Source organism: Taurulus bubalis (genome assembly GCF_910589615.1).
Source record: "Taurulus bubalis genome assembly, chromosome: 1".
In the NCBI taxonomy this organism is placed as follows: domain Eukaryota; kingdom Metazoa; phylum Chordata; class Actinopteri; order Perciformes; family Cottidae; genus Taurulus; species Taurulus bubalis.
The window spans coordinates 25,649,997-25,676,127 of record NC_136589.1 but is presented as its reverse complement, the minus strand read 5'-3'; the positions used below and the strand labels follow the sequence as shown (position 1 = coordinate 25,676,127).

The 26,131-nt window shown below is 43.2% G+C and overlaps 6 protein-coding genes across 8 annotated transcripts; 4 read left to right on the top strand and 2 right to left on the bottom strand.

Moving 5' to 3' along the window:
- Positions 1–1,355: 1,355 nt before the first annotated feature.
- LOC306734578 (uncharacterized protein CXorf38 homolog) lies at positions 1,356–6,664 on the top strand (the record flags this gene model as incomplete). 2 transcript variants are annotated; one of them, XM_079215937.1, is made up of 6 exons in its annotated part: positions 1,356–1,562; positions 1,661–1,795; positions 3,491–3,613; positions 3,907–4,056; positions 5,451–5,636; positions 5,742–6,664. In XM_079215937.1, 6 exons carry the CDS (start codon positions 1,356–1,358, stop codon positions 5,850–5,852), a joined length of 912 nt encoding a protein of 303 aa, XP_079072063.1. In that variant the 3' UTR covers positions 5,853–6,664. The 2 variants fall into 2 exon arrangements, with proteins under 2 accessions (XP_079072063.1, XP_079072064.1); XM_079215938.1 differs by lacking the exon at positions 3,491–3,613.
- A 3,603-nt stretch (positions 6,665–10,267) lies between these two features.
- Positions 10,268–13,573, top strand: LOC306748681 (caspase-8-like; the record flags this gene model as incomplete). Its single annotated transcript, XM_079231889.1, has 4 exons — positions 10,268–10,378; positions 12,470–12,569; positions 12,667–13,213; positions 13,377–13,573. 4 exons carry the CDS (start codon positions 10,268–10,270, stop codon positions 13,522–13,524), a joined length of 906 nt encoding a protein of 301 aa, XP_079088015.1. The 3' UTR covers positions 13,525–13,573.
- A 327-nt stretch (positions 13,574–13,900) lies between these two features.
- LOC306742758 (interleukin-13 receptor subunit alpha-1-like) lies at positions 13,901–15,443 on the bottom strand. Of its 2 annotated transcripts, none has more exons than XM_079225169.1 (5): positions 15,375–15,443; positions 15,068–15,209; positions 14,826–14,931; positions 14,348–14,429; positions 13,901–14,208 (listed from the first exon to the last, which is right to left on the bottom strand). In XM_079225169.1, exons 1-5 carry the CDS (start codon positions 15,384–15,386, stop codon positions 14,122–14,124), a joined length of 429 nt encoding a protein of 142 aa, XP_079081295.1. In that variant the 5' UTR covers positions 15,387–15,443; the 3' UTR covers positions 13,901–14,121. The 2 variants fall into 2 exon arrangements, with proteins under 2 accessions (XP_079081295.1, XP_079081296.1); XM_079225170.1 differs by having other exon boundaries at positions 14,826–14,928.
- LOC306748590 (uncharacterized protein) lies at positions 15,416–18,336 on the bottom strand (the record flags this gene model as incomplete). The annotated part of the gene is made up of 7 exons (XM_079231771.1): positions 18,273–18,336; positions 17,728–17,801; positions 17,322–17,374; positions 17,034–17,197; positions 16,718–16,893; positions 15,461–15,508; positions 15,416–15,429 (listed from the first exon to the last, which is right to left on the bottom strand). Exons 2-7 carry the CDS (start codon positions 17,792–17,794, stop codon positions 15,416–15,418), a joined length of 522 nt encoding a protein of 173 aa, XP_079087897.1. The 5' UTR covers positions 17,795–17,801; positions 18,273–18,336.
- A 1,888-nt stretch (positions 18,337–20,224) lies between these two features.
- On the top strand, positions 20,225–22,169 carry LOC306748486 (caspase-3-like; the record flags this gene model as incomplete). The annotated part of the gene is made up of 5 exons (XM_079231662.1): positions 20,225–20,558; positions 20,671–20,705; positions 20,970–21,075; positions 21,173–21,719; positions 21,895–22,169. 5 exons carry the CDS (start codon positions 20,225–20,227, stop codon positions 22,034–22,036), a joined length of 1,164 nt encoding a protein of 387 aa, XP_079087788.1. The 3' UTR covers positions 22,037–22,169.
- A 912-nt stretch (positions 22,170–23,081) lies between these two features.
- catip (ciliogenesis associated TTC17 interacting protein) lies at positions 23,082–25,770 on the top strand (the record flags this gene model as incomplete). Its single annotated transcript, XM_079231547.1, has 9 exons — positions 23,082–23,187; positions 23,504–23,689; positions 23,810–23,865; positions 23,995–24,081; positions 24,419–24,586; positions 24,674–24,798; positions 25,072–25,148; positions 25,354–25,421; positions 25,582–25,770. 9 exons carry the CDS (start codon positions 23,082–23,084, stop codon positions 25,768–25,770), a joined length of 1,062 nt encoding a protein of 353 aa, XP_079087673.1.
- Between the last annotated feature and the right edge of the window lie 361 nt (positions 25,771–26,131).

Genomic DNA, 26,131 nt, shown 5'->3' with positions numbered 1-26,131 from the left:
AAAAAAAAGGAAAACCTACAATTAGAATTTTATCTACAATCAACCAAAAAAACAGAGCAACTACTGCTGTACTCTCGTGGACGGTCATACGAGTATGGGGACAAGAACAGCCGGTTGCTGGCTCATCAACTAAAATGGGAAGCAGCCTCACGACTGATTCCTGAAATTAAAGATAATCATGGAAACTTGAAAACTAGCCCGCAAGAAATTAACAACGTTTTTCCGGCGTACTACACAAAGTTGTATACCTCTGAATCTACCTCAAGTAAAGGATCAATGACAACATTTTTAGACGGCCTCGACTTCCCATGTCTTGAATCAGATAAAATCACGGAACTAGATCAGACAATAGAATTGGAAGAAATCCAAGCAGCAATTACAACTATGCAGAGTGGTAAGACTCTGGGGCCTGATGGCTTTACGGCAGAGTTTTATTTATTTTTTTAAGAAAAGCTTGGTGATGCCACCTCTCATAAGGGTCTGCCTCCGGGTGGCGCAATGCACCAACTGTGATGGAATCAGATGTAGGCTTTCATCTGATAAAAGTAAAGAGGACCTGACCTGCTTAGGCCCCAGCGGCTGGAGGCTCATAATAAACGGAATATCAAGTATTAGAGGCTTTACATACTTGAAATATGTATTTAAAGCAGCTTTAAGACATGAACAGATCAAATGACGATGACTATCGTACATAGTGAAGAACCCAGGGAATTATCACCAACTCTGTTGTCACCCTTGACTCTGCAGAGCTTTTTTCGCTCAATGTTTTCTCGTCCGCAACTTTTTGGTTATAGCTCACTCTCACACTTGTCAGCATCGTGTGAACTGTTTTCAGCTCTAAAGCTCTGATAAACCCTCTGCACAAGCTGCTGTGAAGCCCCAAACAGCAGGATACCAAACACAGAGCTGCAGGGAGTGTTTTTTTTTTTTCAGGGTCGTTTTTACATCCTACTACCAAGTGACCAAAAATAAATAAATAAGACTCATATAACATGGTTGGACCCATAACGGACAGTGTTAAGAAAAACAAGACCAACAACAGTGCCAACAAATTTCGCCTGCTTTTACATAAAAATAAATATTGAATTCTTCATCATTATCCACCCCTCCACTATATAATCAATATTATATACTCCTTGTTTTGTTTTACAGAAGGTGCTCTGCTGCTTGGAGCTGCTCTCTGGTCAAACAAGACCAGCAGGAGCGTAACAGCCACATGGTGGTTTACCAAGGTAGACAGCGCCATCTGGCGGCCTCCTGCTGCTGCTGCACGGAGAGGGTGGAGCTCCACACCAGGACTCGGCCTGAACTTGCTCACGCTGCTGGTTCGTTTATGTCGGGAAGTGAAGGCCGACATGGTCCGCGAGGAGCTGGCGGTCCGCCTCAACGACCAGGAGTATAAAAACTGGCTGAAAGCCGGACGGTGTCTGCTCATCCTGAAGGAGGGCCTGCACCCCTTCATCACCCAGCACGCGCGCGCGTTCCACGGAGATCTGCTCAACCAAAACACTCTGCTACGGAAACCGTGTGAGACGTCTTCGTGCAAACCGAGAGGGAATCGGGTCAGTCCGTAAACTCTTCTGTTTTAGTCTGTTTTAGTTTGCTCACTTAATTATGTTTCTGCCACTGTGTGTGTGTGTGTGTGCGTGTGTGTGTGTAGCTTTCCTCCGCATGCAGGGCGTGTGCAGGGTGGCAGACGGTGATCCTGAGACACCGCAGGCAGCCAGAGGCCACAGTGAACTGGGACAACTGTTTCCCTCCCAACTGGAGAACAGACCACTGGGAGCTGGCCAAGGTACTCATCCCGCCGGTCAACACTTTGACCTGAATCTGCTGTGGCTGGCATTTCATATCATTAGCCTTTATGCCCTTTTTTAATGTTTGATACTGGGGAGTAGTTGTCAATAGGCTCGTTCGAGATGAGCCAGTTCTGCGCAGAATCGATCGGCGGCGATCGGCGCGCAATGCATGCCGGTTAGATTTGTGTCCGACTTGGTCCCGACTTGCTCTGACGTCATGCACACGTGATCAACGATACGCTCAAGAGACCAAGACGGCTGTCGATTTCAGAGTCAGTCGCTGCAGTTGCTCTCAAACGACTGCTTGGCCCAGTGCATGATGGGAAACGCCTGGCTCTCACCACATCAGAGAGCTGATTGGCTCTTAAATCTGACAGCAAACACCACTTGTTGTAGAAAATCCTTATTTTATGTGTAGTTGTAATACTTAACCCTCGATTATTGACTATTCGTCTCATGTTTAATCTAAAAACACATCTTGTGTGGTTGATGATACAAAATCGTATTTTCATAACACATATCTAAACCAGTAGTAATGTATTTCACAGGCAGACATAAAAATACCAAAGGATGCAGCTACACAGTCATTTCTACATAAATATATATATTTGTAAACACATATAATAAATCCAAACGTGATCTGTAAACTACAAGTAAACAAAAGTTCGGAACTAACAGGAAGTACTTTTTTTCCGTGACTTCCTGTGTATACTTTGAAGGCAGCTGACAACTGTCCGACTTGATTGCAGTTTTTTGTCAACGCCTCCTGCTGCGGCCGTCTGCTCTCGTCTGGATTCCAGGCGAGGCGCAGCTCTAACGAACGAGCCTATTAACAGTGGAACACTTCCTTGATGCTGCTCCAGCAAGCAGACGGGTTTATGGGAAACGTGGTCCTAATTTTGACAAACCGCTATAGCGCTGGACAATGCCATTGGAGTGTCACAAGAGTCTCCTATATTATATGTAGTTGAGTGTATTTAGAGCTGCAACTTTATTTACTTTTCTATTAATTGTTTTGTCTATAAAAATGTCAGAAAATAGAGGGGGGGGGAAAGCCTGTTCATATTTCCCACAGCCCGAGGTGAGCTATATTTGGCTTGCCTGTTTTATCCGACCAGCAGTCCAGAACCGGAAGAAATACAGTTTACTTTCGTATAGATACCAAAGGAAAGCATTCAATCCTGACAACCTGACTCAACATATAGCTAAAATTAATGGATTAATGGTCTGCCACTGCAGGAGATTGTTAAAGGTGTTAAACACCATCCAGTTTAAAGGTGGTGGAGCTCATTCTCCAGAACTGTAGGCTTACATTAAATAAAACAAAAGGTTGGAACCACAGGTTCGGTGTAACTAAACCACGTTTTAATATGACAATTCTGAAAACATTACATTTGGTTGGAAATGTCACCAGAGGACCCTTTTTATTGATTTTTTTTTTTCATTGATTTTGCTTCGTAGTTCGAACACATTGATTTGTGATCTGTCACATAACAGATGGTCACTGTAAGAAAAACAAAAAACTTTATGTCGAGCTTTGTAACTTTTGACATTTCATATTCTAAACAATTGATCAAGTAATAGAATAAAATAATCAGCAGACTAATCGTTAATTAATGTATTTATCTCTTTTATCTTTCTCTTTCTCTCTCCCCCTCTGTCTTTCTCCCCCTCTGTCTGTACGTCTGTAGGCCTTCATGCCCCGTGGTCAGGGGAAAGTGAAGGGGGCAGAGCAATGTGATGCCTCTGCTCTGCTCAACCTGATCAACCACTGTGATTGTTTCCACTTTGTGGACCCAAAATTTGTGAGAGAGGTAAACAGTCATACTGTTTGATCAGTCATAGTCGCGTTGTTAAATCAAGCCTCAGACACCAAGGGGCAGATGCATCAAACTTTGTGGGTTCAAGATTACAATTTTGTGGACACAGGCTGAAAGTTGTGCATGCTCTTTTCAGAAGTGTAAAGCATGGTTCTATTTCATAAGTCTCACGACAAAATACTCTTACGGTGAACATGATGCCTGTCTGCCCTATTGTTGCTTTGTTTTTACCCCTCGTCCTTTTGGAATAAACAGGACTGGATTTTTCTTTTTTCTTGTCTTTTCAGGTGATCCGTTTCAGGAACGAGTTGATGCATTCCTGTGAGTTGTGTGTAAAGGATGAATGGATGAGACACTACCAGACCAGTGTGAGAAAGCTTGTGAGGCAGCTCGGCCACGTACCACAGATGGCAACAGCTGGAAAGCAGATCGAGGAGGTGAGCGTGTGCGCGTTGTGGGGTCTCCGGCCGGGGAAGGCGAGTTCCCCGGTCAAGAGGTCCGTCAACATAATCGAGCCGAATCGATGGTTCCAGTTATAATCAAAATGATTTACATAAAAAGTATAGCAAACACAGTGTTTCCCCTAGGTTTGCAGCTTCAGGGGGGTGGGGGCGACACAAACACTTAAAGTAGTGGTTCTCAAACCTTTTCTGTAAAAAACTTTATTTTGTGACTCCATCTGTGCTTTTATAAATAACAGAATGAAGAAAATTGCAATCACTTTCAAGTAATCAGATTGCTCCATCAGACTTTTTTTATTTTTAAATTGCAATCACTTAGAACAATGAAAATAAAGCAGGAGAGCTGCTCCGGTGTGAGGAGCAACTCCGCTGCTCATCACAGGTGAGCTGCTGTTGCCATCTTCACCCTGGGAGCGTTTAAAACGCAGATATAGCGGTCTGCTTTTCACGTGATATATTTTTCTACGCTCTCTGTCCGCTCAGTTCTCACGTGTGTGTGTGCGCGCGCACGTGTTTGTGCGCATCGGGGCAGAACTCCGCTGTGCGCGATACAGAGCAGAGGAGAAGTGTTAACTCAACCATGTAGAGACCGAAATGACATGCTGTCGTGTGGATAAGATCAATAAAATACGGCCGTTTAGTTTGTTTAATAACAGAACGAGGTGTAGACCTGTTCTATAGGAAAGAGAAACTTAAATGACGACTTGTGATCTGGCGCTATCTAGAAAATTACAGGGGGCGGGGGGGTTTCTTCAGGGGGGCGCCCCGCCCCCCTATTATAACTGTAGGGGAAACACTGAAACACAATTACAGATTGAATAACGCTTTGAAGAATATTCTGCAGAACAGGGCCTTAAGTACATCCCATATTTCAGACAATCGTTGACTAGAGTCTGTTCGATAGTCCGCTCGAAAAGCTGTTGATCCTCAGAATGTCGCAAGTTTGATAAATTTAAAAAAGTCCTCCTCTTCCTCACGTGTCCAGTTTCATTCTGCATCCCCCTCTTTATTGCACCTCACATTCCCGAGTGGATCCTCTACATTCTACCTCACTTTCAGTCATCATACCTTCAAATAATTATATCTGCTAAACTCGCCCATTACATTCAGTGTTATTCATTAATATACTTGCATAATACATTCAGTGTTTATTCTCTGGCTTGACCTTTAACCTGTAAACTCAGTGTAATATATAATAGCTACCATTAGGAGCACTATTTGTGTGTGTATATATCCTTGTATGTGTAAACTTACTTGGCAATAAATGGTTCTGATTTAAACCTAGTTTTCTTTCAGGGCGTGTGTCCCAGCTGCATTTGTGTTGTTTTGCATCACAGTTTTTCTTGCTCATGTGCATTCCTTTTGTCCAGATGCTGAGCGTTGATCTGTCAATATGTGTCTCTGGCTTGGACCGAATGGATTCCGCTGCCCTGGAGTGTGATTCTGTCAGCCAATGGGAGACCAGTGCCGACTTGATCAGCCAATGGGAGGCTGAGTTGCTACAAGAGAGGCTGCAGGAGTTACTGCAAGCTGCTGATGATGATGCAAAGACGCAGGTGCGGAGAACAGATATGTCCGTGTGCACTTGTTCACCTAGACATGATGCATATAAAGAAAGATGTCACATGACCTCGACCGGCTGTCTCTTCTTTTTTCTTTAGGACACACAGCAGCTGAAGAAGCTGGGCGGTTTCCTGCAGGCCAACAGAGATCTGGGCGAGAGGTTTTCTTTAGAGCTCCAAGCCATCAACCTATTGGAGTCCAGAGAATAAGAAAGAGGAACAAGTGAAAGAGAATGCAAAGTAAAGAATCCCCCAAAGAAAGATTAGTAATCAGCGAAAAAGGTGGAGGCTGACACCCACCCTTGCGGGCACCGCGCTACCTTTTTAGTATCTATATACCGTGCAACTTTACAGAGTAGTGTAAAAAAAAAAAGTATTTAAATCGGCTCAGGAAGCACCGAAATCTGCGTTGCTTTTCGGTCCGGTAGGTACCGGACGTGTTCTCGGTACCCAACCCTAGTCGTATAGCCTTGTTTTGCCTTAAGAAGCCGCTGGAGGTTTTCATCGATAAGGAAATCGGGATTTTTCACCAAAAACTGCGCGTTGAATGCGGCGCCAACTTGTGCGAGAAGAGTTGCAATTTTAACAACTGGGAACCACCTCCGAAACAGGTATGAACGTGAACCACCAGACCTCCGTGCGTAATTTATGGATTACATCATCCACAGAGAAGACTGTCACCAGTGGTGGTTCTACATGTAATTACGCCCCGGGCGAGGCCCCCTTCAAAGACCAACTAACCAGTGCCACCTTACTGCAGGGCCCCCAGTTTAAATGTATTTACAAGTAGTGGGGCCTACTCTGTCAAACACCCAATGTAAAATGTGATGTCTCTCTTTCTGAATCTATTCTGCTCTGAGCCTCTTTTATTCTGTAAACCTCTGAAACCCAACCCAATGTTTCTTAAACCATTCTGCTCTGAACCTCTCATGCCCAAAGTTACAGTTTATTGATAGTTGTTATTGGACAGTGTTGAGCACTGTGTTTTCTTAAAATAAAGCTTTGTTTTTTAAAATATTCTACTCAAAACCTCTTTCCTTCTCATTGTGGAGTGCTATTTAAACCGTGTCGCCCAACTGCGCCCCCCCCCCCCCCCCAAAAAAAAAGCCGCCACTGCCTACAGATAAATATATATAGAGAGACAGACAGATCAGACAGTTTTGGGGAAATATCTACTACAAACAGGCTTCATACTACAGACAAAAGCCAACAATCAGAGTTGACAAAAAACGTTTGTTTGTTTGCACAATATTTTGTGTGTCTTGATGGCTCATCAACATAGACAAAAGGCCAGGAGCCACCTTGATGCTCTAGCCTGGAGCTAACACACACACACACACACACACACACACACACACACACACAGGGTTGAATTGGTATTTTAGATAAAGTTATAGTCTGATATGATATCCACCCAAATCTAACAATGTCCAACTCATCTTCCTTCATAGCCCGACGCTTCCTCGGCTGCTCAGAGCCACTGCTTTGCTCCACACGGAGCATCCAGCTAACCAGCTGTCAGTGCTTTGCTGCTGAAGTTTTAAATCCGGACGTTCGGGTCCCAACTCTTTCAGCCTCTTCTTGTCAACATCTGATCGTCGGTTGAAAGGTGTTTCGCGTAGAGATACCACAGAGTTTTCAGTCGCCATACTAACATAATCAAAGTCTCTGCTAGTGTTGCACGCGTAGATACGTGGAAGCTGTATGGATGTGAGGGAATGATAAAGGTTCGATTGGACTGATTCGACGAATAGTCCAATCACGTTGCAATAAGAAACGACGATTCGCGTTTCATCCGCCAATGAGAAGCTGTCCTTGCCGTAACGACCGTGAAATGTTGGCTCGCTGCCATAGACTCACATATGGCCGGCGCCCCGACAGTTGGGAGGGGCTTTTCTCAGTGATGATGAACAGCGATATATTATATTTGGTCACATTTAACTTAAGTGGTTGTTGACAGGAGCTTACGGTCTCCCACACACATTTAGCGCGTCAACGCGGTATATTTCTTATTTAAAATATTTGGTATATAATGCTTTTTGACAGTATATATTATATATATATATTTTTTCTTCTTTTTTTCTTTTCATCGCAAAATTTTAAGAGGGGCAGCGCCATAGCGCCCTCTATTGACGCACCGTCACTGGTTACTACTATATAGTACAACATAGGGACAATGTGTGACGGGATCGAGTTAAAAGCGTATTAGTAAGAAAAGAGCAGATACATCAAAAGTAGAAAAAGATACCTATGTAGCTTTAATTTGAGAGTTTAGTTAGTTGGCTTTTCTGAAGTGTTATTACGTTTCTACGTCACTGTCAGTAGATCAAGAGCACGTTGGCGGCTTCTTCTGCGTAATTAAATGTACATGTACGGTGTGGGTCCGTTCTGTTCGTTTGTTTTATGGTTCATCAGGAAATACGGAAATACCATGGTTTCTTCGTTTTTCTATTTTTGCCGTCTGAATCCGAAAACCAAACACGAAATACGAGCCGATTTTGTTTTTTGCAAATCGTTTTTCCCATGTCAAAATAAAAGCCAGTGATAGATATTCTTATTTACGGTCTTCTAATTCTTATTTACAGTCTTCTATAATGCAAACACATAGCAGGGTAACGTTAGAAGAAAATTCATTAATCAATATAAATACATACACCTGGATATGTTAGCAACAGTAGTGACAGTAAATAATATTCATGTATTTATGTAAACAGCAAGAATCAACTTTTCAATTAATCGTTGCATTGTGTAATACAACACAGTTCGTAATATAGTTTAATCAAAGTAATTTGTGTGTGTAAAGTTGTTGCTGTTAGCAACATATTTATATTTCCATCTCATTGTGCTGTTTCTTGATTTCTTGAGGGAACACAGAGCAGAGCCTTTATGAAGAGACCAGAGTAAAGGGTTTACCTTTCTATGAGTAGATGGCAGTATACCCACACTTTTTTGGCTCACAAGCTACTTTTAAAATGACCAAGTCAAAAAGATCTACCTACATTAATAATGGTAAATACCTATATATCAAGTATGCTTCATATTTACAATATTGGCGGACCTTTTGTGAATTTTTGGTCATTACATTTTACTCTGATGACTTCACTGAATGGAACCAGCAGGGTTGCATAGTCCGGACAGTAGCTGCTGGTAGCCAGCCTCAGGCAGACTTCCTAATGGTCATCAGTCATTGTGGAACGGTGTTTGGACTTAATATTTTTCGAATATTATTATACAGTCGGCCTTCTCCAGATGCGCACGGAACAGCCGTCTTTGAAGAGCTCTCGGTCGAACAGAACAGGCGATCTTCGTTGCCACATCCATGATCTCTTTCACGTTTAGCATTGTAGCGCATAATGCTTGTTGGTGTATTATGCAGTGGTAATTAAGGAAGTCGGAGAAAACATTGTCCTCCATATACTTGGCAATAAATCCATTCAAGCTGCCAACCATTGCGGGCACACCGTCCGTGGTGATTGACAATAATAGGCTCCTTCAAGATGATCGGCGCGCAATGCATGCCGGTTGGATTTTAGTCTGACTTGATCCTGACTTGATCTGACATCATGCACACGTGATCAACGACAATCTCACGAGAGCCAGGAACCCCCCGATTTCAGAGCCAGGTAGCTATCCACCGATTGCGTGTCACAGTGTCACAGATGGGAAACGCCTGGCTGTCGCCACATCAGAGAACTGATTGGCTCTTAGATTTGGAAGGCCATGACCTGCTGATGTAAATATGTTAGTGACCGACATGTAACCTGGGGAACCCAATGGCCCTGTTGCTCAGTTTTACAGGAACAGCAAACTATCTCAGTTAATATATTGTTATTTATATAATCAGAATCAGCTTTAATTGTGTAGACAGAAAATGAATATGACTTATCTAAATGTACATGCTCCCCTCGGCTTCTGCCAATCGGCTTGTAGCTCAGTCACTGCAAGCTAAACACTCAACAAAGTCACGACTGTTTGCTGTCCTGGCTCCTCAATGGTGGAATGAGCTCCCCATTGACATCAGGACAGCAGAAAGTCTCTACATTTTCCGTCGCAAACTAAAAACACATCTTTTTCGACTACACCTTGAATAAATCCCTTTGATCACTTTGTGTTTTTCTCTCTTTAACTGGAGAATATAATTATGTTTCAAAAGATCTATTCGTCATATGCAGTAGAATTTCTCTCTGAGATAAAGAACAATGCTTTTTAGAAATATAATGTTAATGTTTCTCAAGTAGTAGTTTCTCAACTGTTTGCTCAGTTCATGTCTCAACTGTGCCAGGTGACAAACCCTGTCCTATATGAATTTGGCCTGTGTGTCTGATGGTGTAGTAACAGTGAAAATGTTATAATGTTACACAGCATGTGAGCCATCTCTTGAGCCATCTCAGCATGTGAGCCATCTCTTGATTCTCCTGTTATACCTCAGACAACATCCAGAGGCCTGGAGTTAATCCTCACATGTGCATTATGCAATCAAGCAATCTTATTCATATTCTCCTTCAAGTGACTGATTGTCAGTAACTATGTACAGCATGATTAATATTCTTTCATTACAGGATTTTAAAATGTAAAAATTGTAATATCATAAAACAATATATTTTGCATCTTGACAGAGCGGGCTGATGGCCTTTAGTGAGGACTTCCTCAGAACTCTGGAGGATTTAGGAGACAAGGAGTTTAAAAGATTCAAGTGGTGGCTGAAGCAGGAGGGCCTAGGCTTCCAAGCAATCCGAGTGAGTGAACTGGTGAATGCAGACCGGGAGGAAACTGTGGATCGAATGGTCAAGAGTTACAGCATAAACACTGTTGAAGTGATCCAGATAGTTTTAAAGAAGATGAATAGGAATGATCTAGTGGAGAAATGATCAAAGTGGCATATTATAAAGACTACAACAAACATTAGCAAAGCACGACATGTTTAATTTGATCATCGAAGATAGTCATGTCTTGTGTTACTGCTTGGCTTATGGCCAAGCTACCAAAGTCTCAGAGAAGAAAACGCAACAATACAAAGGCAGACAATCCTGTTTTTGTTGTTAATTTGAAGCTTCTTTTTAAAAACCTGAGCCACATTTAGCTGTGTGTCATCTCATTGTGTAGATGCCCTGCACGGCCCTCGTTCAGTCGGTGTCATGCTTGAGAACTGAACAGCCTTTTATTCAGTGCTCATGAAATAAAACCAACCTCCTGCTCTCCCACCTAGTGTCTTCATTCGTGATCTTGGAAAAGAAGATGCTACTTTGTTAGTGTTGTGATAAAGGAGTCTAACTGTGGCTTTAATATGTGCAGCTGAAGTCAAACCTGAAGCCCACACGTCAAAGTTGTACCTTCAGCAGGAGCAAACCATTCGTCTGTAGCAAAAATGACCTGGAAGAACAACACAACACGCTTTATCAATAACAAGCAAATAATGAAAATCTGGACTTCACAGCTACACTAACACATGTTAAAGGAATAGTTCTCCATAAAGGCTCATTCACTCAAGTTGGATTCAGATTAGTGCAGATTGATAACAATCTCATGCCTGTACAGCAAGAATGAAGCTACAGACAGTTAGCTTAGCACAAAGACTAGCAACATGTGGTCGGACCCCTGGGTCTGGACCCACTGGACTAATGTGGACATGAAGAAGTTCAAACTAGCATGTGTGTGTGTGTGTGTGTGTGCACACCGCTGCTTTGTGAGCTCTCAAATCCCAGCTGCATCAGTGTTGTTTTGCATCACAGTTTTCCTTGCGCATGTGCAAGATCCTCTCCGTCTCTGCTATTGAAATGACTCATATGCAGCCCACATATCTGCCGGCTGCTATGTTTTGGAGGAGTAATTCTGTTCCTCTCTGATTCCCTCAGGTGCTCTGCCTACAGAGAGCAAGAGGCAAAAAGAGGTGAGGCTTTAACTTGATTTTGAAACAGCATGTAGTACTTGTCACACGTCATGAATTTAAACTAGTAAAGAAAAGCAAAGGTACTGCTTCGGTGAAAGCCTTATGCTGCGTTCACACCAAACGCAGCACAATTTGTCGTGTCGCGTTTACCGCTTCAGTTTATTCGCGCGAGTGAAAAGAGGGTGTTCACACCAAACGCGACAAAGACAAATCGCGCCGCGACAAAGGGGGCGTGGCTTATCGCCATCGCTTCTATCCATGAAAAATAGTTATCTTTTCCGGTATCAACTCTGGAATAAATAACCACTAGTTCTGCCTTATACTTGTTGTGGAAGTCCAAAACATGCCGGAACATCAAACACCCTCGTGTTTGGGTTCATAACACCATCCGTAGCCGTACACAGCTTGGTGATTTTCACCAACTCCTCCAGGAACTGCATCTGGCTTCTCTCCGTAAAATGGATACCGTTTCCGCCATCCACCATGGAAATAACCACTAGTTCTGCTTTATACGTCGGAACATCAAACTCCATCGTGTCTGGGTTCATAATATTATCCGTAGTACCACAACAGTGTCTGAATGACGGCCGCTATCAGCGATACTTCAGGCAGACCAGCAGCAGTTTGATTCAGCGACGGCAAGACGGCGGTGGTGACAGGCGAAGCTTCTCAACTCTGATTCTCAATGCTGATTGGCAATGACTCACACGATTTTGTCGCCGGAGTTGGGATATTTCAACTCGCGCATATTTGCAATGCGTCCTTCACTCTGTTCGCCCCGTGTCAAACGCGCTATTCGCGCCGCCTCAAACGCGTCAGTCGCGCGACAAATTTGTGTCGCATTTGGTGTGAACACAGCATTAGAGCGTCAACTATTGAAAAAAGGGTTTCTTCATACTGCGTTTGTGTCACACGTCGTGTCCGGTTCCATTGTTTTCAGGACCAGCTGTATGAGTTGAACAGCTGGCCCACCGGCCTCTGCATGATCAACAAGAAATTCGCAGACAGCACTGAGAGACGTGGAAACGACAAAGATGCTGGTATGATACAGAGTGGACCAATTTACACAACTGTCCTGTTTGTTGGCGGTTGAAGCTTCATTCTGCTTTTCTTTTTTTTACGAAATGTCCTGCGCAGAAAGTTTGGCAAAGGTGTTCAGCTGGCTGGGCTTCAGAGCGCTGATGTGTAGAGACCAAACCAAGGACCAGATGGAGCGAGCGCTGAAATGCTTCTCTTCTCTGAGCGACCTCGCTCAGCTGCAGGAGTTCAACGTTGAGGAGTGGTCTGGCAGCGCATTCACCGCTCTTCAAGAGGCTCCTCGGCACGGAGATGCCTTCATCTGCTGTATTCTCAGTCACGGAGAAAAGGGTGTCGTCTTGGGCGTTGATGAGCAGCCCCTTTCCCTCAAACAAGTAACTGAAACCTTCAAGCCGACCGCTCAGTCGACCCTCGCCGGCAAGCCCAAAGTGTTCCTGATCCAGGCCTGTCAGGGACCGAAGATCCAGTGTGGAGTGTTATTAGAAGATCTGCAGGCTGATGACTCACACTCGGAGTTCATCCCTAAGGCTGCTGATGTTCTGCTTGCCGTTGCCACTGTTGAAGATCATGTATCAATGAGAAACATCACAGAGGGGAGCTGGTTCATCCAGGCTGTGTGTGAGCAGTTAAAGGAGGGCTGTCAGAGGTAAATGTAAAACTCCAAAAATGTATAAATAGTGAAGTACCCACAATATGTTGTATATCTGATGATATAATCGATGAAATCAAGTGTGTACTGTACACTTGGCTCAATCATAATGGACCCTGGTTGGGATAATAATGTGTGTGTTTTTTTTCCATTGTTTTAGGAGTGAAGACATTGTGACCATCCTCCTCCGTGTGAACAATGAAGTGGGCCAGAAAGAGGGCACCAGGCAACCTGGGGCAGTGAAGCAGATGCCTGAAGTTAGGTTCACCCTCAGGAAGAGACTTGTGTTGTCTCCACGTCGCAATTGAAGCTTCATCGCCAAAAATCATGCTCAACTCAATATACTTGATGTCTTAACTACCGATCTATAATCAACTCAGAGGAAGGGCTTTCTTCAAATTTACTCAATCTTTTGTATCATTAAAAATCTTGTATATTTTACCACATTGAAAGATTTACTTTTATATTATCACAGATTTGTGTCATTTTTGTAATTTTTTCTCAAAGTTTGATGATCACTGTTGGGTTCATGTTTTAATGAGGTTGGGTTCCCCTTTCACTGTTATTGTCCTGTGTCGGCTCCCATAAAGAGAGCGAAAGGCTCTTATTGAGGTTGACTAAATGAATTCACTTGAAATGAGCAGTCCATATGTTTGTGTGTAACTCAACTTTATTTCACACCCTAAGAAGCACAATAGATCTACGTTTCAATACCAGCCAACCAGCAAGTTCAGGTAAAACTTCTGTATTTCTTCAAAACTCATCCATGAACATGTCCCCTTTGTTTTAAATTAACAACAAAACAACCAAAAAATCACAAGATGTTGACCAAGCAGAGCAAAAACGCATATGCACACTTGTGCTAATCGTTGACTGGACTGGCCTGGCGCTTCCCACAATGCTTTTCATAACTTCTTTTTAGGCTTTTGCTCCGTATCCTCCACCTCTGTGATCTTCTCCACAGGCTCAGCTGGTGGAGCAGGGTGGAAGAGCTGGAGACAATGCAACACACACACACACACGCACACACACAAAAAATACAAAATTAGCACCATTTGAACACATGTGTTTGTGGTTGGGTGAGTGGTAAAGTGTGTGATGTCAGTGTGAACAGTATGAGTGTGTACATACATTGAATGTGTCACTTTTTTCCAGGAAACCTTTGTACTTTAACGGAGGGCGAGGAATCGGAGGAAACAGAACCTTCGCCACCCTGAAAAACACACACAAAATGAGCCACAAGCACGAATATTTAAAACTCATTTAGCTGCCATTTGCGTTGGCTAAAATAATATTTATTTTGTTTTCTTTTGTCCGTGGGTGTTTCTCTCTGAACCTTAAGGAAGTTTAGGGTGGATGTTTTGCATGTGCTTTTCAGACAAAAAGACTCTGCCGACTCCCCTCTTACTTCTCCTTTCTGTGTCTTCTCACTTAACTCCACCCATTCTGTTGACATCTGAGTCACTTTTGTCTTTCGTCTGACACTGTTTCACATTTAAAAAAGGGGGGAGCTGTGGTGCATGTGTTAATCTGCACGCGTGAGAGTGTGTGCGTGAGTCACACATCAGTCAAACGGGTTAGTCATTCAGTTAGAGACAAAAACATGTACCTCTGATGGCGCAACAGCAGCAACACAGCCAGGAGGATCATGGGTATCCCAAGTGACATTGAAACGATTACCAGAGGGCTGAGTTTGTAAACTGACTGTTCCACTGCTACATACAGACAGACACACAAAGAAATATGTATATATACTGTATGTATTCAGACTTACAGACATCAACCAATCAACTGATGGATGGAGATGATGAGAAAGTCACCATCGACGTGACTTAAACACACAGTACTCACTGACGACGGGGCTCCAGTCACTCCATTGGGAAGATTCTTGACAAATATTCATCCTCGTCCTCATCCTCACGCTGTAGGTGCGGTCGGGGTCTACGTTGGGCTCCGTGTAAGACAGCCGGTTGGTCAAGTCTTTGGGTTCTTCCTGTTTTTTTTAAATGACAAAGATTTGCCAGGAAAAAAACACTCAGTGGGTTCACCTCGTCTCGATTGTTCTTGTTTATGTGCACCAGAAGATACATCTCTGAAGGGTACCACGTGTATCGTTTATGGAATTATCAACATAAATATCGATACGCACATGGCATACCTGGTCACCCATGTCCAGCTGGTATTCAAAGCACCAAGGGTTCACTGGTACTCGACTTTTGGGCAGACCCCACGTCACCAACAGGCCTTCATCTCTGACTAATGCAGAGATCTTTTGGGGTGGAGGCAGGACCTCTGTGGCACAAAATACATCATAATAATTCTATCTGTTGTGGACTCTCCGATACCTAGTCTAAACCCAACCTGAACATTCAGCTTACCAAATTCATGCATGCACTGATTTTGGTATGCTCTGATATGTTAATGGTTATTATGTAGGCTCAATGTTACTGAGCTATCTATACTCCAGTGTGTCGCTCCATTGATTTAGGGCTTGTATTGTTTACTTATGTTTTTCTGAACTGCCAGTAAGAGGAAGGATGGTAAGTCATTTTGAACCCTTATTCCTGATTTGAAAAAAATAAGGAATAATGTCGCCATTTATCTTTTATTGTGTTAGTTAGTTGTTCTTTTTTTAGTAATGGTTAGACCACTTGGGGTCACTTCCATGACCGCCTAGGTGATTTTCAGTATGTGAATAGTAAACCGGGTCACTGGGTTTGTACTTCATTTATCCTGCCACTAACCTGAATGAAGACTAGTGTTGAGGCTCATGTTGGTTATGTGGGACATGTGGGTCATGTGAGTCGGCGGTTAGCCAGGGGGATGGGGCTCAATATCTAAAGCCACCCGGCAGACTGGCATTGAGGTGTGAACTGGCTAGAATTGTTGGAATTTGCGTAACAAAAAAACGCTTCTCCCTCTGTAGTTAGGAGGGTTAAGACCAGCTGCCCACCATTAAGCAGCTCAATGCCTTCTATTGGTGATGTCTGCGATGGGAAGCAGATCCAGTCTTTGGTTTATCCAGCATGTGTGGTCACACAATTAGCCCATATGACCACAGGTAAATGGCGGCCCCAGTGGGAGATCTGTGCCGCACGTCTTTGTTGCGTGAACATCCGCCTTATAATCGGTGCCAGAAATGTCCTGGCCGAGCTACGAGCGTTTAAACATGTTTTTCCTCTCTGCAGTGTCTCTTTCTGTCATTTCTGGCTGCTTTCTCTCTGCTGAGTGGGTGTCCTTGATGGTCAAGATGTGTACAGACATGCACAGATTCACAAGAATACACCTGTGTGTATTTGATTGTGCTCCGCAGTTGCATTGATTGTTTTAGGTATTGGAGTGGTACCTGGGAGCTGTGGTTGCTTATTTGGGGATCCTGGTGAGGACCACATCTCAAAGGTAGGGGGTATTTCTAATGAGCCTCTATGGATGCCATTGTATACCATCTGTAGTAGGACAATTTGCAGATACTCAATGACGGCATTTGTCTTGGAGTATTACCGAGCAATGCCATGTCGTAGGTCGAGGTGTAGACTGTCCACGCATCGTGCAGGGTTATGTTAAAGTGGAGGATTACGTACAGGGCCTCGTGCTCGTGCAGAGTCAAAGACCTTGATCCAACTCTCTCCTCAGACGAAATGTTGGGATAGTGAACCGCTCTGTCGTCATCACAGATACTGGGTGAATAGACAGAGAAAGGGATCCACACTCAAACAATTTATACATGCCTGTTTTGTGAAATATACATTCATATTCAAACATAGTCATCAAAGCTATACCAAATGGGTCATGATTCATTTAAGACAATAATGAACACCTGATATGGACAAAGAGCTGAGCATCCTTCTGTAAATTGTGGAAGGACCAGGAGCAGTTGAGTATATCCGTTGGGTAAAAGAGGCAGCGAAAGTCAAAGTTATCGTTCACCTCATCCTCCTCGACAACATTATGTCCCTGCCCCAAAGGGCTCTGTGGAGACAACTGGAACAGTTCCGCAGACTCAAAGAGCAGAATTATGGAAATTAAACATGAATGCATCTGTATTTGAAGTAGCACGTTATTTATTATGCCTCAGTGGAGGTGAAAAGGGCATTTTGTTTCTCACATTGCCCGGAGCCTTTTCATCCTCACAGACATCTGGAGTGTTGGACTCAGTCTCTGTTAAAAGAGGACACATATTATCGAGCGTTAACGAGAACTCGATTAAAAGTCTCGGATCGTCCTTTAGTATGTGCAGTACTGTGCAAGCATCCATTTAAGTGCATTAAAATTCAAGGCACGTTCGCACATTCTCTCCTCTGCAGTACACCTTGCATTCTTCAACATTTTGGGGGCTTTTGTCCTAATCTGGGTGGTGGAGGATTTCCTTGGCGACTGAGTACAAGGAAAGCGGAAATTGCAACACCACCCTGATAAAAGCAAGGTAGCCAACAATGTTTGTTGAATCAAACATGGTGTACTAATGAAGAGCTTTGGGAATGTTTTAACTTAAATATCCATGGAGTACCCACCAATTACTGAGGCACACAGAACCAGCAAACTGGACCAAAGTATTGGATGGACAGGAAGCAGCTTCATAGCCAACCTAAGGGTTTTTCCACCCACACAAAGACACAGAAACCAACATAAACCTGGACCACCGCTGAGCATAGAGAAGCTGTTCTATCGGTTCTAGCTAAGTCATTTCCTGGCAGTTCATACTTCCCCTTTTTAAATGCTCAAATTTAGTGACTGACATCTCTTAGGACATCTCACTGGGAAACAATCAAAAACAAACAGCTTTCCGCGTATGAATCTTGATTCACCTCATGGTTAATTTAAATGGTGAGTTTTTCCAACATACACATTTCTACTGCCTACAAAAGAATAATAACAGAATAAAAGTGCACCTGTGCTTTGTTTGTTTACATGCTCAGCTATACTACTCTCAAAAAGAAGAATGGTTAAACCCATGATTAGGTATAAGCTTTCTTTTTAATACAATCTGACACAAAATCCTCTCACAGTATATATTACAGTATCATTATTGTAAAAAGCATTACCAAGAAGCCGTTACCTCCTACAGTCCTTCCACTCTGTCGCTGCCTGTCAGTGCTCTCAGGGACTGAAGACAATAACACATTTCTGGGGAAAGATGAAGCACAACGTCACGTAATGTACAACGCTTCAGGAAACGATGGGTTTCTTCCTATTTCTTTATTCAAATTTTCTCATACACCTCATGATCAAAAGATTTCATACACTGTAGACTTCTGGTTATATCGAAAGCAAATGTCTTGATGGTACATACATAAACAATTTCATAACTTTTCAAAATAGATTTGGTAATCCTTGAATTTTTTTGTAAAATTGGAAATTTTGGAAAAATTAATATATATAGTTGTATTCTTCCTGTCAATAAAATGGGTAACTATTTTAAAACATTTTTAAATCAGTAAACATTATTAAAAAGTTGGAGAATCCTTAACATTTTTTTAAATATAATAATGTTACAAAGAAGAAATAAATAAATAATGTTATTCTTATTCTTTTTTACATGCTTCGAAAAGCATTTCAACGTCCGTTTTAGGAAATATAATGTACTGGGAAAAAAATCAACCAGTTAACTGAATTTTATAATATTTCAAATCCACACAGTGATACAACTTTTGGAGACTTTCTATTTGTCATGTGGTCCAAATTTTTGGGTGTGATGGTATTTCTAAAATCGTTATAATATAATATATAATATTGAACTAAACATTGTTAGAATGACTTTCATTCAGCCAAACCTGTAGCGCAACTTAAAAGGTATATTATTTGGCTATTTCTCTATTTGTCGTATGACATCTGATCATGACAAGGCATGACTACCACTAGCGCTAAGTTGTTACCTGATAGTAACTGAAAACATAACAAATTACAACAAAATGAAATAAAATTCCACTGATACTGTCCCTAAAAGGTGACCAATTAATCGCTTTTGGTGTGCCTGCGATGTTACAGTTGGCTTATGTTCTAAACATAGCTTTATAATAATATAATAGTTAATTCAGTGTATGGTACTTGTTCAATGTGGCTTGCGCCACTGGATAAAACACAGTTCCCTGACCGGGAATCGAACCCGGGCCGCGGCGGTGAGAGCGCCGAATCCTAACCACTAGACCACCAGGGACACTTGTAAAATGCGACGTGGACTTTTATTAATGTAGACAGCATAACGTCCTTCAACTGAGGCTTATGATAGGCTTTTCATTCCGTTGCCAACCTTCAAGTCCTTTCCTTGCAAATCTATTGCATTTCCTATAAGCATAAACTTCACCTTTGCGTCGCTGTTCTGGGCACGTTTTCGATTATTTCAACCAGCTATTACGGAAGGCTCATTGTTGCACCCTGTGGCCAATGGTAGGAAGACACCACTTGCGGGACTGTTTTCCTTCATCTGCACAAAGGCAGCGATGAGCCCCAATCAAATACTTTCTACTAGTCGTTACTCCTCGACGGTCAAAGTGCTACTTCTACACTAAGCGGTATGCGAGCTCCACCGTCTCCACCCTCCATTGTCGCTACTTACTTACTATTGCTTGCACGTGGCACATGCAAACTGTTTAGCCTGTTTTATATTATACAGAGTGGCCACCGAGCGTTGAAAGCGAAAGCAGCTCGCCACAGTTAGTACGTGCACGAGGACATAAATAGCTCGGTGACGGTAAGTGAACAAAGCTTATAAAGTATTTACCGATGTATTGTTGGAGTTGCGTTGTAGTTTCGAAGTACTTTCGAAGCAATCTTGGACATGGGTTTAATTCAGCTATGTTCAACTCTGAATGTAAATGTACCTGGTTTTAAACTGTAACTCGTTGCACTCACTAATTACAGAGTGGACGCTCGCTGTTTGAATCACTCACTCAAAGTACACGATGATTAACTGTATGTGCCGTACATGTTTTACAAACATAGCCCCTCCCCCAGTATTGACTGGTGTACTTTACTGTACTTTAATGCTTTTTTCTTCTCTATTTCTCAGACATGGCAGCCAAAGACACGCTGAGACGCAACAAGACCGCCATTCAGGAGACTTTGTGCGGCGACTACACGCGCATCCTAAACAAAGTCCACGAGCAGAACCTGATAACTCAGCGTGAGTACAACAACCTGAAGAGCATCAACAAAGAGGACGTCGAAGGCCACGTCGTCGGGCTCGTGGACAAGCTCATGAACAAAGGAGAGGACTGCTGCAAAGACTTCCTGGACCTCCTGCAAACTAATGATGTTCAAAAGACTTACCCTGAGCTGAAGAACATGCAGTTGAGTGACACCTGCTTCTTGCCCAAGCCTGTCCAAGTTTGTTCAGCTGACAGTGGTACGTATATGATGGTAATAGTTCTGGTATCAAAATGACTCATATGCAGCCCACATATCTGCCTGCTGCTGTGTTTTGGAGGAGTAATTCTGTTCCTCTCTGATTCCCCCAGGTGTTTCGACTCCAGAGAGAAAGAGGCGAGAGGAGGTGAGTTTTTAACCTGATCTTGAAACAGCATGTGGTGATTGCGCTAGTGTTTTTTATTATTATTTATAATTCTTTGTTAGAGAGACACGTGACGTGCTTATTATCCAGTTTTTACACACAACTTGTCACACGTCATGTATTTAAACTAGTAAAGAAAAGCAAAGGTACTGCTTCGGTGAAAGTCTTAGAGCGTCAACTATTGAAAAGAGGATTTCTTCATACTGCGTTTGTGTCACACGTCGTGTCCGGTTCCATTGTTTTCAGGACCAGCTGTATGAGTTGAACAGCCGGCCCACCGGCCTCTGTGTGATCATAAACAACAAGAAATTCGCAGTCAGCACTGAGAGACATGGAACCGACAAAGATGCTGGTATGATACAGAGTGGACAAATTTACACAACTGTCCTGTTTGCTGGCGGTTGAAGCTTCATTCTGTTTTTCTTTTTTTTACGAAATGTCCTGCGCAGAAAGTTTGGCAAAGGTGTTCAGCTGGCTGGGCTTCAGAGCGCTGATGTGTAGAGACCAAACCAAGGACCAGATGGAGCGAGCGCTGAAATGCTTCTCTTCTCTGAGCGACCTCGCTCAGCTGCAGGAGTTCAACGTTGAGGAGTGGTCTGGCAGCGCATTCACCGCTCTTCAAGAGGCTCCTCGGCACGGAGATGCCTTCATCTGCTGTATTCTCAGTCACGGAGAAAAGGGTGTCGTCTTGGGCGTTGATGAGCAGCCCCTTTCCCTCAAACAAGTAACTGAAACCTTCAAGCCGACCGCTCAGTCGACCCTCGCCGGCAAGCCCAAAGTGTTCCTGATCCAGGCCTGTCAGGGACCGAAGATCCAGCGTGGAGTGTTATTAGAAGATCTGCAGGCTGATGACTCACACTCGGAGTTCATCCCTAAGGCTGCTGATGTTCTGCTTGCCGTTGCCACTGTTGAAGATCATGTATCAATGAGAAACATCACAGAGGGGAGCTGGTTCATCCAAGCTGTGTGTGAGCAGTTAAAGGAGGGCTGTCAGAGGTAAATGTAAAACTCCAAAAATGTATAAATAGTGAAGTACCCACAATATGTTGTAGATATGATGATATAATCGATGAAGTCAAGTGTGTGTAGTGTACACTTTGCTTTTATTAATCGTAATGTCCTGATGGGATAATAATGTGTGTATGTGTTTTTCCATTGTATATTGTTTTAGGAGTGAAGACATTGTCACCATCCTCCTCCGTGTGAACAATGAAGTGGGCCAGAAAGAGGGCACCAGGCAACCTGGGGCAGTAAAGCAGATGCCTGAAGTTAGGTTCACCCTCAGGAAGAGACTTGTGTTGTCTCCACGTTGAAGCTTCATCGCCAAAAATCATGCTCAACTCAATATACTTGATGTCTTAGCTACCGATCTATAATCAACTCAGGGGAAGATCTTTCTTAAAATATACTCAATCTTTTGTATCATTAAAAATCTTTTATATTTTACCACATTGAAACATTTACTTTTATACTATCACAGATTTGTGTCATTTTTTATTTTTGTATGATGATCACTGGTGGTTCATGTTTTAATGAGGTTGGGTTAACATATTGCATCATGGAGTATTTTTTACAAACATAAGCCCTGAATGCAGAATACTGGTGGCATGTGCATCTAATGTAGGAAAGCATATTGACTCAGAGACTTATCTATGCACATTAAGCATCTGAAAGTGTCAAACACAACCAGAACAGCTTTAGTACATTTTTATGATGTCAAAACAATGATTGCCATTCTTTTTTAAGTTTTCTTTTTCTCTTTAATTCTTAACAATAGCTAAAACACATGGATTCAACCAACACGCATTATAGATAGATAGATGATAGATATATACTTTATTCATCCCCAAGGGGACATTTGTTTGTCGTAGTAGCAGCTTACAGACACAAACATAAAAATAACAGGATGAAAGATGCTCAATATATATACAGCAAAACTCATATGTACCACGAAACAGCAGAGTATTAATTTAGGACATTCAATTTAAACAGTAGAGAAAGTGAAAAAATGCAAAAAGTGCAAAGTATGTGTAGTGTGTAGTGTATATGAAGTGTATATAAACATAAACATGGACAGTGGGTAACAAACAACAAAGCGGTGCAAGGCACAGGTTTGTCTGAGTGCACTTGCTTTGGTGGGAATTCGGCTGCGCAGATACATCCACCTTTACGGCACTACGGCGTCGTTGCCACGACAACTCACACTTGTTCGTCCTCACTTCCGCATTGGGAAGAAGGATGCAAATAGATGTAACATCCAAAAGCTCACAAACAATCCGTCGCAACACAGAAAAAGAGTTTAGTGTCGTAAAGCTGTTATTACCGGATCGCGGCAATCAAGCCAAAGCAGCGCAACTGATGGAGGACGAGAGCCCTGCCGTAGCCGTGGACGGGATCCAGGGACTCGACCCCGGAGTGGACTGGAAAGCGTCCGACGAAGCGCTCGCGTTCATGTCCGGCATTGGTGAGTTGTTAGCAGGCATCGTGTGCGCACCACCTGGTTTTGGCACTTCTCCAGTGGCCTCAGACAGAATATTGACAATTAGGCTATTTCGTTGGAGCAGTGTGCCCAAAAATACAATAGAAAATAAACTCTTGGGAAATTTCAACCGGTTTGTTTTGGCTCATGGCTCATGGCTCAAACTTAAATAATAATAATACATTTTATTATAGCGCTTTAAAAAGTACTCAAAGACTCTTTATAGGTCAAAACAGAACGAGTAGAAGCAATAACAGTGGACACAATAGAGATTACAGCACTCACCCTCCGTCTCTCTCAGAGCCTGCAGAGCTGCTGAAGTGTGTGTTTCCAGACTCTCTGGTGACTGTGTCAGAGGGCGGCCGAGACCTGGGAAAGTTCAGCGTGACGGTGGAGGTTGCCCGTCGAGTCCAGCAGCCCTGCATGCTCCTGCACGCTCAGAGCCAGGGAGCCATCGATGACTCCCCCTGTGGAACCACAGTGACAGGTGAAGGGAGGAAGGGGATGTAAAGACAGGGTCACCCCTCCAACACCCACCTAGTGTTTATTCCCAGATGTGTGTCCCCTTATACCTTTTTTTCGTGTCCTTTGTTCATGTCCATTTAAGCCTACCTGACCACGGACCTAGAGGTGCTGGAGGAAGATTACCACGAGTACGTCAAGGTGAGTCTCATTTTGACACGCAAGGAATTGAAAAACTTAGTATATCTCATGGCGGCACTTTGACCGGCCTGGCCTTACATTCTTCCAGTCACATCTGTCTCTGTTTTTGTTTTGTGGTCACCTTTTCAGCTCGAGGGCCACAGTTTGGACAGGAGGTGTCACATGATGCAGCATGATGGGCAGATGCTGATCGATAAAGTTACCACTGTGGGAGAGGTGAGAGAAGAGATACAGAGTGGGCTGCATGGGCATCAACTGTATAACCTTGATACAACAACATTCAGCACCAGGCCTTCTCAACATTTTGATGTGACAGATGCTCTAATATGATGACCGTTGCCATGGTTCAAAACCTAACATCTTGCACCGATACCGTTTTGTGTCTTTTTTAAAATAATGTCTCCAAACCGTTTTATACACATGCCCATTGGAGATGCCAACAAACTTGCTGTTGTCCAATTACTGTGTGTGTGTGTGTGTGTGTGTGTGTGTGTGTGTGTGTGTGTGTGTGTGTGTGTGTGTGTGTGTGTGTGTGTGTGTGTGTGTTGTACAGGAGACGACAATGGAAAGTGTTTCTCATCCCATGTCTGTCCTAAACGGGCTCGTTACCGAGGGGTCCAACTTGCTGCTGATGCGCCTGGTCGCTCTTAGGAAGAAGGTGCCCGAACACATGACCTTCATCTCCTTGGACCAGGGATTGCACATCATCCGCACCACTTTTGTAAGTATGCCAGTGAGGCCTCTCTGTCATTCTGTGTCCTGTTTGAATGGTGAACTCTGATCTTCCCCCCATTTTCTCTGTGGTCAGAGCGAGCTGGGACCGAAGCAGCTGGAGGTTGGGGATGAGACTGTGGAGGTATTCGGGGTGGAGAGGATTGTTCACTCCGTGGAGGATGGCCCCACTACCTGGCAGTGCTACTTCTTGGCTGATGGGTAAGCTCGAGGACTGTACATCCTTGAGTTGGACGGTCTCCCCAACAATGTGGATCACTGTGTTTAAAGCTCCTTAAAAGAGCATACCTGTATCATTTCTGCACTTGTGTTTTTGTTGTTTGTTTGTTTTTCGTGTGTGTGTGCGTACTGTTTAGCCACCGGTACAATCCTCGACAAGTGAATGCATTTGTGACTTCAACACTTTGTGAAAAGATTTTTTAATTTTTAATTTGAATTGATGATGTTTTTGAGCAGTTATTATTCTCTGATCAGGCACATGGCCAGCAGGGTGCAGGTGGGATCACCGGTCACCATGAGGCTTCTGCAGCTGCAATCACAGCTAGAAGAAGGTAACCAGTGTTACACACACACACACACACACACACACACACACACACACACACACACACACACACACACACACACACACACACACACTCTCACACACACACACACACACACACACACACACACACACACACACACACACACACACACACACACACACACACATGTTTTAATGAAACATAGTCAACCATGTTATCCGTGCGTTAGGTTTTGAGAAGATCCCTCTGGTTTGGGAAGAAGACATACAGATGCGCTCCAAGTTTTTGGACAGAAAGGTGACTAACAATGTTCTCTTATTAAAGCGATTAATTCAGACTGTCTGAAGAATAAGGTTTCCTCCTTATCCGATATGCATCCCATCGTCATCTTACTGTGTGTGTGTGTGTGTGTGTGTGTGTGTGTGTATGTGTGTGTGTTCATGTCTCGTTGGGGCAGGAGGAGCTGAAGGTGGACCATGCCTTGTACCTGAGACAGCATCCAGAGATCCGTGCACTCGTATCTGACTTTCTGCAGTTTTTGCTGTTGAGAAAACCAAATGATGTCTTCCAGTTTGCCAGAGAGTACTTCCTCCCTTTTGCCTCCCGCCGACCTCCAGAACCAAGCCTGAAAGCAACCTCACCCTAAAGGCTCACCCCATGTTGAAAACAGCCTTTTATAGCTTTCTGTTCATTTGTCCTTTCAACTTGAGGTTTAATTTTAAATTATTTTGCATTTGGTTATGTTATATTTTGTCTCTTTTTCCTGAGTGACTGTTGACTAGTGGCCTGTACAAAGAAACGTGTTGGGGAGACACATTAAAACCCAAGATTTCACCTGAGCTGTGGGATCTTGCTCAAAAAAACTTCAGTGATGTGAATAAAGTGGTTTGTTTCAAACGGTGTTTGCAGTTTCAGTAGCTTGTCTGGTCAAAGTATTCAAGGCATGTCTGGGCAATGGGTTTGAGAAGCGTCAAAACCGGAAAAAGCTTCAACGCCTTCAAAATAAA